A 13,443-nucleotide genomic window follows, 5' to 3' on the forward strand; every position below is an offset into this window, starting at 1 on the left:
TTTAAGATGTTGCAGAGGTATGACCAACATGGTTGTTTGCACGTCCATTGCACGTTGTCCGTCTTGGGAGAGAGATCCCTCCTCTGTTGCTCTGAGGTTTCTTCCTATTTTTTCTCCCTGTTAAACTCTTTTTTTGTTTAGAGAGTTGTTCCTTATCCGATGAGAGGGTCTAAGGACAGGATGTTGTGCTGCTGTAAAGGCCCTTGAGGCAAATTTGTAATTTGTGATATTGGGCTATACAAACAAAATTGACTTGACCTGACTTGTTTGCAGTATTTGATTTCTGATCAGTTTACTGATCGTAAACTGACTGTAGCTACTCTATGACAAATATTCCAGCTGATACCATACACTAAGTGCAATTTTAAAACAAGATGATCAAATTTAAGACAAATGCATTCGGGTGTTTACTTTTAAGAGTTATCTCTGCCTTTTAAGATGCTGCAGAGGTATGACCAACATGGTTGTTTGCACATCCATTGCACGTTGTCCGTCTTGGGAGAGAGATCCCTCCTCTGTTGCTCTGAGGTTTCTTCCTATTTTTTCTCCCTGTTCAACTTTTTTTTTTTTTTTTTAGAGAGAGTTGTTCCTTATCCGATGAGAGGGTCTAAGGACAGGATGTTGTGCTGCTGTAAAGCCCCTTGAGGCAAATTTGTAATTTGTGATATTGGGCTATACAAATAAAATTGACTTGACCTGACTTGTTTGCAGTATTTGATTTCCTGTGTAATACAGCAACATGTTCCTTCTGATCCTTTTGTCTCTGCAGTATACAACTCCTCCACTCCACAATGATTCCCGACAAGAGAAAGTCTGTTCAACTAAAATGAAAAAAATAATAACACCAGATTCACAATCTGTAGGAGATTGAACGTCCGCGGCTAACACGCTAGCTAGCTTTAGCTAGCTCAGTTCTGCGTACAACCTAACAAAGGGAGGCAGGAACAAAAGCATAGAAAAAGTATAGTTACAAGTCAGATCGTTCAAGGTTTTTGAAACTCAATGGCAGAGTAATTCGAATTCAACAATAAACACGTAAAATTACATAAACGTCTCGAAATAATACGCAAAGTAAAACCAGCAGCTTAAGCCCGCAATCGTCTATTGACAGCTGCTGGGGTAGGACCCAGCCGTTGCGCCGTTAAGTCATCTTACTCAAAGCACAAGTTTTTAATTCCACATTATCCGTGGTAACCGTGAATTTATATAAAATAACAGTTGTTTATGTAGGATTTTAACCGGAGTATGCTTTATGATTTTTTTTCATATTGTATTTCAAAGTATTTTCCTGCAGGCTTGTATTTGGACACCATACAGGAAGTAAACACAAAACACATCGCCCCAGCAGTGCAGAAGAGCAACTCGCTTTTATAGCAAGGAAAATGGACCGGTTTACGTGGTCGAACGGGCTCTTAGAAATCAACGAAACATTAGTGATTCAGCAAAGAGGTGTCAAGTTATATGATGGAGATGAGAAGGTATAGCTGTTATTTCTAAAATCTGTTTTACTGTTTATTTGCACAATACATTAGCATAATGCTAGTGGGTCAAAATATTGAAATGTCAGCCAGCTCTGAACACGATACTATTAATTTCCTTTCCAACATCTTATGTAAATCATCAAGAATTATTTTCTATATTGTTTCTTCTTTTTTTTTTCTTGTTGGCAAGCTAACAGTTTAATATGACCCTCCTTAGTAGCCAATTTACTTTCTTTTAAGTAAAATTAGATAGTTTACTTGCTGAAATGTTGAAGGATTTGAGGATGAAGAATGAAAAGGCGGTTGGTCCAAATGACAAACCTGTGGAGGCATGGAGGTGTTTAGGAGAGATGGCAGTGGAGTTTTTAACTAGATTGTTTAACACAGTCTTGGAGAGGGAGAAGATGTCTGAGGAGTGGAGAAGAAGCATACTGGTACCAATTTTCAAGAATAAGGGTGATGTGCAGAGCTGTAGTAACTACAGAGTTGATCAGTCACAGCATGAAGATATGGGAAAGAGTAATAGAAGCTAGGTTAAGAGGAGAGGTGAAGATTAGCGAACAGCAGTATGTTTTCATGCCACAAAAGAACACTACAGATGCGATGTTTGCTTGAGAATGTTGGAGTATAGAGAAGGCCAGAAGTTACATTGTGTCTGGATTTAGAGAAAGCATATGACATGGTGCCAAGAGAGGAGGTTTGGTATTGTATGAGGAAGTCAGGAGTGGCAGAGAAGTATGTAAGAGTGGTGCAGGATATGTACGAGGGCAGTGTGACAGTGGTGAGGTGTGTGGTAGGAATAACAGATAGATGGGTTCAAGGTGGAGGTGGGATTACATCAAGGATCGGTTCTGAGCCTTTTATTGTTTGCACTGGTGGTGGACAGGTTGATGGACGAGATCAGGCAGGAGTCTCTGTGGACTATAATGTTCGCGGATGACATTGTGATCTGTAGCAAGAGTCGGGTGCTGGCTGAGGAGTGCCTGGAGAGGTGGATGTATGCACTGGAGAGAAGAGGAATGAAAGTTAGTAGGAGCAAGACGGAGGGAGGACAGCGGAATGGTGAGGATGCAAGGATTAGAGGTGATGAAGGTGGATGAGTTTAAATACTTGGGGTCAGCTTTTCAAAGTAATGGGGAGGGCGGAAGAGAGGTGAAGAAGAGAGTGCAGTATATTAGAGGGACAGCACAGGTTGGACAATTTGGAGACAAAGCAAGAGAGGCAAGATTGAGATGGTTTGGAGATGTGTGGAGGAGAGATGCTGGGTATATTGGGGGAAGGATGCTGAATATGGAGCTGCCAGGGAAGAGGAGAGGAGGAAGGCCAAAGAGGAGGTTTATGGATGTGGTGAGCAGGAAGAGATGGAAACGGATGATCTGCTGTGGCAACCCCTAACAGGAGCAGTAGTAGTAGTAGGTCTGCTGAAATGTACCTTTTCACCACACGTCAGTCTATCTATCTATCTATCTATCTATCTATCTATCTATCTATCTATCTGTCTGTCTGTCTACGATCTAATGGGGAAGTTAAAGATTCTCAGTCACATTCTCCTCACACTCCCCCTCTTCTCTGTCATTGTACAAGGCTAAGCTGGATGCTGGAGTAGTCTTGCTGAGCACTCATCAGTTGATTTGGAGGGACCTTAAGAATCACGTAAGAGAGGAGCAATCTAATGTTGCATGATGCATGCTGAACTGCTCAGACAATGTGCAAATTAGTAATTGTGTTTACTAATTTGTGCTTTTGATTTACTATGCTGACTCTTAATGCCTCTGTGTATTTCCTTTGGTATTCATAGGAATGTTCCATAGCCATACCTTTATCACAAATCATCTTCTTTGAGGAGCAAGGAGCAGGAATAGGAAAAAGGTAAATATCAGTTAACAAGTTTATATTGTGATAATGGTTTGCTTGAACTGTTGTCTTGTATTTCAAAACCTTGTTTACAATACTTTTGATATTGTTTTACAAGAAGGGGAAACTATTATTGATTGCTGTTATCTTCTAGTGCAAAGATAGTCATCCACCTGCATCCAGCACCTGCCAACAAGGAGCCAGGTCCTTACCAACAGAGCAAGTTCTCATACATAAAATTGTCCTTCAAAGAACATGGGCAGATTGAGGTAACACCACTTAAAAGTATAAGGAAATGTATTTTTTAATCTTAAACCCTCTCTAAACACAAGACAAGGTCTTTGTTTATTGCTCAAATGAAACCATCACAGTGTCGTGTGTTTGAAGTTCTACAGGAGGCTGACAGAGGAGATGACACAGAAGAGATGGGAGAGTACTCCAGTGTCACAGCCTATCCCCACAGGAACAGGGTCTCAGGTGAGGAGCTGAAGTTGAGCAGACGGTCGCCTTCATCAAATGATTTTGTTTTCTTCTGCATTGGGTTAGATCCATCTTTGTTTGACTGAACTTTCTTTGACAACAGTTGTACTGGTGTATGTGGTTTTTTTCCCCCTCTTTGTGGTCATGCAGACCGGAAGGACACGTGCTGTGGGTATCGTTGGCATTGAAAGAAAGATAGAGGAGAAGAGGAAAGAAATGGACAAAAACATCTCTGAGGTAATGCAAAGGGAAAATTGTATGTATGAGTATTTGCAAGACACTTGACTGTGCTTCATCCCCGGCTTCAAGCTCAATAACATTTAGCCTTTTTTTTCCTCCATCTAGTCTTTGGAAAGATCTTATTGTTGATGTCAGAATGCTGTGCTGCTCCATTTTATATGTGCGCCACATTTCAGTCAAATATCTTTATTACAATATTAAGTGAGGCTAAATGTATTTTCCTTAGTATATGTATAACCACTTTCTGTATAAAAATGTTTTGAAAGTAGTTTGATTTTAATTGACACTGAATTAAATGTCATTATTCTGTTTTTATTAGCATTAAATATATATTGCCCAAATTTACCACATTAAAAAAAATGTCATCATCTCTCACAATATTGTGATGCCATCCATTCCATCCATCCATTATCCGGACCGCTTATCCTGCTCTCAGGGTCGCGAGGATGCTGGAGCCTATCCCAGCAGTCACCGGGCGGCAGGCGGGGAGATACCCTGGACAGGCCATCACAGGGCATATTGTGATACAGTTCTCAAAATAAAGTAACAGTCATATACAATAACCTGCCAAGGCCAAAACTGCAGCTAAGAATTTCAGTTACTTCAACATTTACTCTGTCAAAAACCAGATGTTGGTGTTTGCTGCCTGTGGCTGTCCCAGTCGCTGCTCCACCCCCTCTGCCGATCCGGGGAGGGCTGCAGACTACCACATGCCTCTGTGGCGTCGCCAGCCACTTCTTTTCACTTCCTGACAGTGAGGCTGTTTCGCCAGGGGGACGTAGTGTGTGGGAGAATCACACTATTCCCCCCAGTCCCCCCCCCCCCAACAGGTGCCTCGACCGACCAGAGGAGGCATTAGTGCAGTGACCAGGACACATACCCCCACCTAGCTTCCCACCTGCAGACACGGCCATTTGCATCTGTAGGGACGCCCAACTAAGCTAAAAAAAAGAAAAAGAAGAAGAAACTTAATTGCATAATGATCAGAACAAGTGAAGTATACTAGAGGAAGGAGAGGCTCGCTGGATTTTAGCTTTGTGGGTCATGTGATTGTTATGATGACTGATGTGTATCACTCATTCAGTTCCTTTTTTTCCCTTTTTTTAGGCCTTCGAGGATCTCAGTAAGCTGATGGTGAAGGTAAACAGAATGCTTCCTTTATTTAATTTTCACTTTTCCCTGTACTTCTTGATTCATCGGTGGCCTTTTATGGGAGGCTCCTATTTTTAACGTGCCAGCCAATGGGTAGCACAGTGGCCCAGCGGTTAGCGCTGTCGCCTCACGGCAAGAAGGTCCTGGGTTCGAACGCCGGGTCATCCCAGGTCATCCTCTGTGTGGCGTTTACATGTTCTGCCCGTGTCTCTGATGGGTTTTCTCTGGGTGCTCCGGTTTCCCCCACCATAAAAAAGACATGCATGTTAGGGTTGGTACTCCTGTCTGTGTCCCTGACCGAGACATGGCAGGATGAACTGGAGTTGGTCCCCAGGTGCTACACGGCAGCTGCCCACTGCTCCTAGCTACACAGCCAGGATGGGTTGAATGCAGAGCGTAATTTCCCTACGGGGGTCAATAAAGTATCTCAAAATAATTTTTTTTTCCCACAACAATGGCTCGGGAGTCATAATCCAGGCTATCCTAATGCGTGTCTTCTCCAACAGGCCAAAGAGATGGTGGAGCTGTCCAGATCCATTGCTAACAAGATAAAAGACAAACAGGGGGACATCACAGAGGATGAGGTATGATCTTCATCCACATCATCTGATATACAAGTATTCAGTGAGCATGCTCATTCGCTGTCCATAACAATATGTATATTTGTTGATATAAGCCCTCTCCGACCTCATGTATACCAGCATGCATGGAAAGGTGTCAAATATATACGCTTGTCTCATTCCACAGTTCCTGTGTGGTTGACATTATGTCCAGTGTGGTCATCAATGCTGTCTCAGGGCCATTACACATTGGACCAGATTATAACCTTGGGAGCCCAGAAACAGCTTTATGTTGTGTTCTAGGCCACATGAACTCCGAGCTTTCACTAAAAGCTACATGTTTAATGGGCTTCCTGGTTTTTCGATGACCTCTTCCTTTCAGTATGGTAAACTGGATCTCCTCATTTCTAGAGCTTAGTACTTTGTATATGTTAATTCTAGGACAGGGTACAAGATGATGTCCTTTTGCTGCCATCCAGGCCAGTCCACACTGGATTAGGCTGAGACCAAATGAGACTGGTCAAACCGGCTGCTCAAACTCCCACGCCCCCCTCAGCACTTCCGCAAGGGTAAAGAATTGGTGCATTGTTCCACGGCCAGGATGGAATCCACATTGTTCCTCCTGGATGCAAGGTTCGACAGTTGGTCGGAGCCTCCTTTGCCGCACCCTAGCGTAGACTGTTCCAGGGAGGCAGGGCAATGGGATGCCCCGGTAATTGGAGTACACCCTCCGGTCAGGTGAATCGGCCGTACTAAATTGTCCCTAGGTGTGAATGTGTGTGTCGGCCCTGTGATGGACTGGCGGCCTGTCTAGGGTGTCTCCCCCCACCTGCTGCCCCAATGACTGCTGGGATAGGCTCCAGCATCCCTGCGACCCTGAGAGCAGGATAAGTGGTTTGGATAATGGATGGATGGAGACCGGTCAAGACTTATTGAGAATATCTTGGACTCTTGCTGAGACACTTACACTTCATGCGTGTTTGCAGACTTATTTGCCCACCCTAAGGCAGTATAAGCTTAACCCCATATAGGGCACACACAAGGGTTCCAGGAGTTTAACTTGTGAGTAATGACGTTGTTGACTTTCACAGACGATCCGGTTTAAATCCTATTTATTGAGCATGGGTATTGCCAACCCCGTGACGAGAGAAACCCACGGCTCTGGTACACACTATCACATGCAGCTGGCGAGACAGCTGGGAGACATGCTACAGGCCCCACTGGAGGTAGGCGTGTGTGTGTGTGTGTGTTCATGTGACAGAGAAACCGTGTTCCATGTGTGCGTTGATTTGAATATGCAGAGATAAGGAGCTCTTCTCCATCACTTCCTCCTTTTCTTTTCCGTTTTGCTCTCCGTCAGGAGCGAGGCGGCATGATGGCTCTGACTGAAGTCTACTGCCTGGTTAACCGAGCTAGAGGGATGGAGGTGTGTGTGACAGACACAGACACACACACACACACACACACACACAGAAAAGAAAGGGTTGAAGAAGTGTAGCGTGTATTTTATCTGGCCTCTCCTCTGTGAGTCGGGTTTGTGTCAGTACAAAGTGTCTGTGAGTCGGGTTTGTGTCCGTACAAAGTGTCTGTGCCATCTGTTCTTTTCCAAATCAATACTTCCAGAGGCTGGGCAGTTATCAAGCTGTTTTGTGTGTTATTGTTAAATTTAACATCATCAACATTATTGCACTATTGTTGTGGTACTTCTGAATAACTGAACCCCCCACCCCACCACCACCCCTTAGCTGTTGTCTCCAGAGGATCTGGTGAACGCATGCAAGATGTTTGAGTCACTCAAGCTGCCGTTAAGGTGAGTTCATGTCTGATGTGTGTTTGTCTTCATGTTTGATTACATTGTTTGATGGCGGCAGCATAATTACATACATCTGTGTGTGTATGGTGTGTGTTTGACAGTGGCAGCATAGTTACATACGTGTGTGTGTGTGTTTGACGGTGGCAGCATAGTTACATACATTGTGTGTGTGTTTGACGGTGGCAGCATAGTTACATACATTGTGTGTGTGTGTGTGTTTGACGGTGGCAGCATAGTTACGTACATTGTGTGTGTGTGTGTGTTTGACGGCGGCAGCATAGTTACATACATTGTGTGTGTATGTGTGTGTGTGGACCAGGTTATGTGTGTATGAGCCAGTGCAGGCGCCTGCCTAACCGAGGGATCGGCCAGGAACTTCCTGCCTGGTTTCCTGTTGTTGGACGTGCTTTCCAGCCCTCTTACGCTGTGTCATTTCCTGTCATTTCTTCGTTTAAAAAAAAAAACATTGTCTTGTTTCCGCTATCCAGCGTGTCCCAGTGCCCCAGTAAAGACACTGTCCCATCTGTTCAAGTCTATTATAGCTTGTGTACCTCATTTCAAATAGCGCCACTTAAAGCCGTTGACCCGATCCCTCTCAGATGACTTGTTTAGCTAGTCTTCTTGTTTTCGTCTCCTCCGTCTGTCTGTCCTCCTGCATGTGTTTGGCCTCACCCCGACTCTGAGAACTTTTCCTGTTGTCCACTGTGGCAGCGGTGTCTAAAGATGTAGAGCAGGTCACCTGGTGGCTGGAGGGTTGCCGGTTCGATCCACGGCTCCTCCTGGCAAAAATGTTGGGGTACCCTGAGCAAGACACCTAACCCTTAACTGCTGCCAATTAGATGGGTGTTACCTTGCATGGTTGACACCGCCACCGGTGTGTGAGTGTGTGTGTGGGTAGATGTGAGCCATTAATTGTAAAGGTGACTGCCACCGTGCACTGGGTGGTTTGCAGCTGAGTGTGAAATGGCTGGGATGAGAGTCAGCATCTCCAAGTCTGCGGCCATGGTTCTCTACCGGAAAATGGTGGATTGCTCCCTCCGGGTTGGGGATGAGTTGTTGCCTCAAGTGAAGGATTTCAAGTATCTTTGGGTCTTGTTCATGAGTGAGGGTAGGATGGAGTGGGAGATTGACAGGCAGATTGGTGCAGCATCAGCAGTAATGTGGACGTTGTACCGGACCGTTGTGGTGAAGAGGGAGCTGAGCCGGAAGGCACAGCTCTCAATTTACCAGTCAATCTTTGTTCCAACCCTCACCTATGGTCATGAGCTTTGGGTGGTGACCGAAAGGGTGAGATCGCGGATACAAGCGGCTGAAATGAGTTTCCTCCGTAGGGTGTCTGGGCTCAGCCTTAGAGATGGGGTTAAGATTTCGGACATCTGGAGGGAGCTCGGAGTAGAGCTGCTGCTCCTTCGCGTTGAAAGGAACAAGTTGAGGTGGTTCAGGCATCTGATTAGGATGCCCCCTGGACGCCTTCCTTTGGAGGTTTACTGGGCCAAGTCCACCTGGGGGGAGACCCCGGGGTAGACCCAGAATTCGCTGGAGGGACCACATGTCCAATCTGGCCTGGGAACACCTTAGAATCCCCCCAGGAGGAGCTGGAGGGCGTTGCTGGGGAGGGGGACGTATGGAGTGCCCTACTTAGCTTGCTGCCACCGCGACCCGACCCCGGAGAAGCGACTGATGATGAGATGAGATGAGATGAGACAACTGTAAAGTGTTTTGAGTAGCTGTTGCAGCTGACAACGGGCTGTATATATACAGTCCATTTACCAGTTTACCATTGTGTTTGACTGAACTTTCAGCCTACTGAGAGTCACACTTTGACCCCTAGTCACTTGACCATCTTTATTCTATTCATGCTACTTTATTTCTCAATGCCCTTATCTTTTAATTTCTCTTTTAAATTCCTCATTCTGTATTTCTTGTTTAATGCCCTTCATGGCTTTTATGTAAAGGACATTTAATTTCCTTTGTGTATGGCAATGTACAACAAAAATAAACTTGCCTTGCCTTTGGAAGCCTCCGCCTTCATTTCTCTGTTCTGTTTTTCTTTCTTCCTCTCTTTCAGGTTGCGTGTGTTTGACAGCGGCGTGATGGTGGTCCAGCTGCAGTCTCACAGCGAAGAGGAAATGATAGCCTCAGCGCTGGACAATGTAAGCTCGAACATCACAAACACCATGCTGACAATGGCACGGCCATGCTCGTGGAGATCAAACACATGTGGTCATCGTGGAAGTATCTCTGGGCAAATATCCGGAGAGAAGCCGGAGGCCACGTTCTTACAGCCCACATCTCTCTGACCCGTCACCCCTTTTCTTCTTTTTTTGACCTCTTTATCTCTGTCTGTCCCCCCCGCCCTGTCTTTCCACCGTCTGCTCTTCAGGTGTCAGACAAAGGCTCGCTGACGGCGGAGGAGTTTGCAAAACTGCTGGGTCTGTCAGTTCTGCTGTCTAAAGAGAGGTGGGTATGCCGTAGCAGGCGTGTCCTGCCGAAGAGGTGATGTGCCCCGAGTATCATCGGCAAAACATCAGTAAATTTGAAAATACGTATTTCCCGACACTGGGAATGTTATGGAAAATTATAATTTTGGAAAAGTCATGGAAGTCTGGCTAAAGCAGCATCAACTCTGTTAAAGATCGATTTACTATTTAAAAAAACATGTCTGCAACAGGTTGTCTGTATGCTAACAGGTGCCTTTGCTAGCTAGCTTTCACATCAGTTAGCTAGCTAGCGCGTCGACAGTATACTGAGCAATTGCAGTTTCGACAATCAGTGGCTTCAAATGAACAAGTACAAAATATGGCTTGCTGAAGTTGTTGAGAGTAAACTGGCTCATTTACAGTATTTGAGATACAGACCAACGTTCACATTATATGCAGTGTTAAAACACACCTTTTCAGCGGCAACTCAGTAGTTTCTTTTGGTCATGGAAATCAAGCACAATGTGTGTCACTGCTCTATAATGAGTTTACACACACACACGTTTGTTTTTCTGTTCTCATAAGGATGGAAGATTTATGTCTGAGTCAAAATCCTGTTTCCTCGACGCCAGACTCTAAAGTTTCCCTTAAAGTTATATAAGCCATGGATATCCGGGTAGCGTAGCGGTCTATTCCGTTGCCTACCAACACGGGGATCGCTGGTTCGAATCCCCGTGTTACCCCTGGCTTGGTCGGGCAACCCTACAGACACAATTGGCCGTGTCTGCGGGTGGGAAGCCGGATGTGGGTGTGTGTCCCGGTCGCGGCACTAGCACCTCCTCTGGTCAGTCAGAGCGCCTGTTCAGGGGGGAGGGGGAACTGGGAGGAATAGCGTGATCCTCCCATGCACTACGTCCCCCTGGTGAAACGCCTCACTGTCAGGTGAAAAGAAGCAGCTGGCGACTCCACATGTATCGGAGGAGGCATGTGGTAGTCTGCAGCGCTCCCCAGATCGGCAGAAGGGGTGGAGCAGCGACTGGGACGGCTTGAAAGAGTGGGGTAGTTGGCCGGTACAATTGGGGAGAAATCCACAAAAAAAGGTTACACAAGCCATTAAAAACCTTTGCTGAAAAAAGATTCAAGCTCACTATTACAATGATTAGTACTAATATCCACAGGAAGCACATCAAGTTTCTATTAATTTTTCACCAGTTCTCTCTCTGATGGCTCATTTTACACCTTATACGGTATCTCTCTCTTTTGGTCTCTCTCTCCTCTTAAGGTTGCTGCTGGCAGAGAAAATGGGTCATTTGTGTCGAGATGACTCGGTCGAGGGTTTGAGGTTCTACCCCAACCTCTTTTGACCCATTTTGCACCTACTATGGCAGAGACAAGCATGGCGTCCATGTTTCTCCACTCACAGACGTAATGTGGTGGACTGACGGACTGAGGCAGAGTTCCTACTTTCATCTACTTGAGTGGTGCAGCAGCACGCCAGCTGTATTTACACAAAATAATGTAGTTACTTAATGTCGTTTCCAGTGGCCTGGAAACAGTTTTGATAACTTAACTGATTGAAATGTGGTTGTCCTGTCTGAGCGGTGTAACCCGTGCATTCTGCCTTGCTCTTAAAGACATTGGGTTCTGTCTTTTACCAAGTCTCTTATGCAGATACCTTTCCAAAGATTCTTCAGCATACTTCGTGATGACTGTGCACATCATCAGAGAGGTTTTTCATAGAAAATTTCCCAGCATTATGCAGGTTTTCCATGCAAGTTTTTTTTTCTACTTCCACAGCCTGACAGAATGTCTTTACGTATGTGAAGTGGTAAATGGTTTCATGAAAAAAATGGCTTCATGGGATGGCTTTCACTCCGCTCAAATTTTGCACTTCATCAATAATGTGTCCTCATGCTTGAGGATGGTACGGTTACCACCAGTACTCTTCTGTATTGTGGGGGAGAGGGTCACATGTATGAAAAATACAAATTGTTCTTTTTTTGTCTCAAAGGGAAATAAAAGAATATCAAATTAGTCAAATGGGATGGAACTAGTTTTGAAGTCATTTCTTTGTGCGATAAAAATATTATTTCTACATGCCTTCTTTCACAGACATGTTGCAGAGCAGCGCACAATATTGTATTAATTTTCAAAAACACTCCATTGTTTCTTAAGATTACAGAGACGCGGCAGCAGCACCATGTCATTGTGTGGTTTCCATCTCTGACCACTAGGTGACAGGTGTATTATTGTAACGGCTGCAAAAAGCCACAACAGGCGATGCCATGCTAGCGATGGATCTGATTACTGTGATTTTATAAATATTATGTTTTCTTTTTCTTGTTTTGTTTCCCCCTTTTTCTCCCCAATTGTATCCGGCCAATTACCCCACTCTTCCGAGCCGTCCCGGTCGCTGCTCCACCCCCTTTGCCGATCCAGGGAGGGCTGCAGACTACCACGTCTCCTCCGATACATGTGGAGTCGCCAGCCGCTTCTTTTCACCTGACAGTGAGGCGTTTCGCCAGGGGGAAGTAGCGCGTGGGAGGCTCATGCTATTCCCCTTAGTATCCCCCCCAACAGACGCCCCGACTGGCCAGAAGAGGTGCTAGTGCAATGACCAGGACACATGCCCACATCCGGCTTCGCACTTGCAGACATGGCCAATTGTGTCTGTAGGAACGCCTGACCAAGCCGGGGGTAACACGGGGATTCGAAGCGGCAATCCCCCCTGTGTTGGTAGGCAACAGAATAGACCACTACGCTACCCGAACGCCCTCCAAATATTATGTTTTCTTTATGATGTTTTCTAAAATATTCACACTAGCATCATGATATATCACAATATATTGAATCGTGACATATGTATCGCAATACGAATTGTATCGCCAAATTCTTGCCAATACACAGCCCAGTGATCTATGTCACGTGTGTTCTACTCATTGTATGGAAAAGATAGAACACAGTGTCAGATGGATCATTCTTAAAGGTACGATCCATTATGGCACACGCCACCATGGCTATGTGGCGTACTACAACAACATCAAAATAATGTTCATGACTTTAAGGCACAAACTGTTCTTCAAAAGTGGTTTGAGCTCAAACACAAAAGTACAAGTAGGCTTGGCACTAAGACTCTACCTATACTAGAATTACTACCACAGGACAATCCATCTCTAATTTAATTCCCTATGTAGGTCTGATTTAAACACAGATTAGCATTCCTCTTTGTTCCAGTTTTGAATAGTGCTGAGCTGTGTACTGGGTTGCTGCCGGATTGCTTCAGAAGGGTTTCCTGTTTTCTGCAGGCCCTGATTAGATTACCCTGCCATGTGCTTTGCTGGTTTACGGTGGGTAAAACTCATTTGCTCCAGAGAGTCCTGAGAGTAGACCTCCGGTAGTCCTGATCACATTAATGGTTAATAAAATTTGATTAATCACAACCA

At 45.1% G+C, this 13,443-nt stretch overlaps 1 protein-coding gene across 1 annotated transcript; it reads left to right on the forward strand.

The window, feature by feature from the left end:
* Positions 1 to 1,348: 1,348 nt before the first annotated feature.
* Positions 1,349 to 12,039, forward strand: vps36 (vacuolar protein sorting 36 homolog). Its single transcript, XM_056284949.1, has 14 exons — positions 1,349 to 1,478; positions 3,066 to 3,134; positions 3,280 to 3,350; positions 3,490 to 3,604; positions 3,723 to 3,812; positions 3,966 to 4,052; positions 5,163 to 5,195; positions 5,714 to 5,791; positions 6,859 to 6,993; positions 7,128 to 7,193; positions 7,513 to 7,577; positions 9,649 to 9,733; positions 9,964 to 10,040; positions 11,283 to 12,039. Exons 1-14 carry the CDS (start codon positions 1,383 to 1,385, stop codon positions 11,362 to 11,364), a joined length of 1,149 nt encoding a protein of 382 aa, XP_056140924.1. The 5' UTR covers positions 1,349 to 1,382; the 3' UTR covers positions 11,365 to 12,039.
* The last annotated feature ends 1,404 nt before the right edge of the window (positions 12,040 to 13,443 follow it).

The sequence above is a fragment of the Lampris incognitus genome, chromosome 8, assembly GCF_029633865.1.
Source record: "Lampris incognitus isolate fLamInc1 chromosome 8, fLamInc1.hap2, whole genome shotgun sequence".
Classification (NCBI taxonomy): Eukaryota; Metazoa; Chordata; class Actinopteri; order Lampriformes; family Lampridae; genus Lampris; species Lampris incognitus.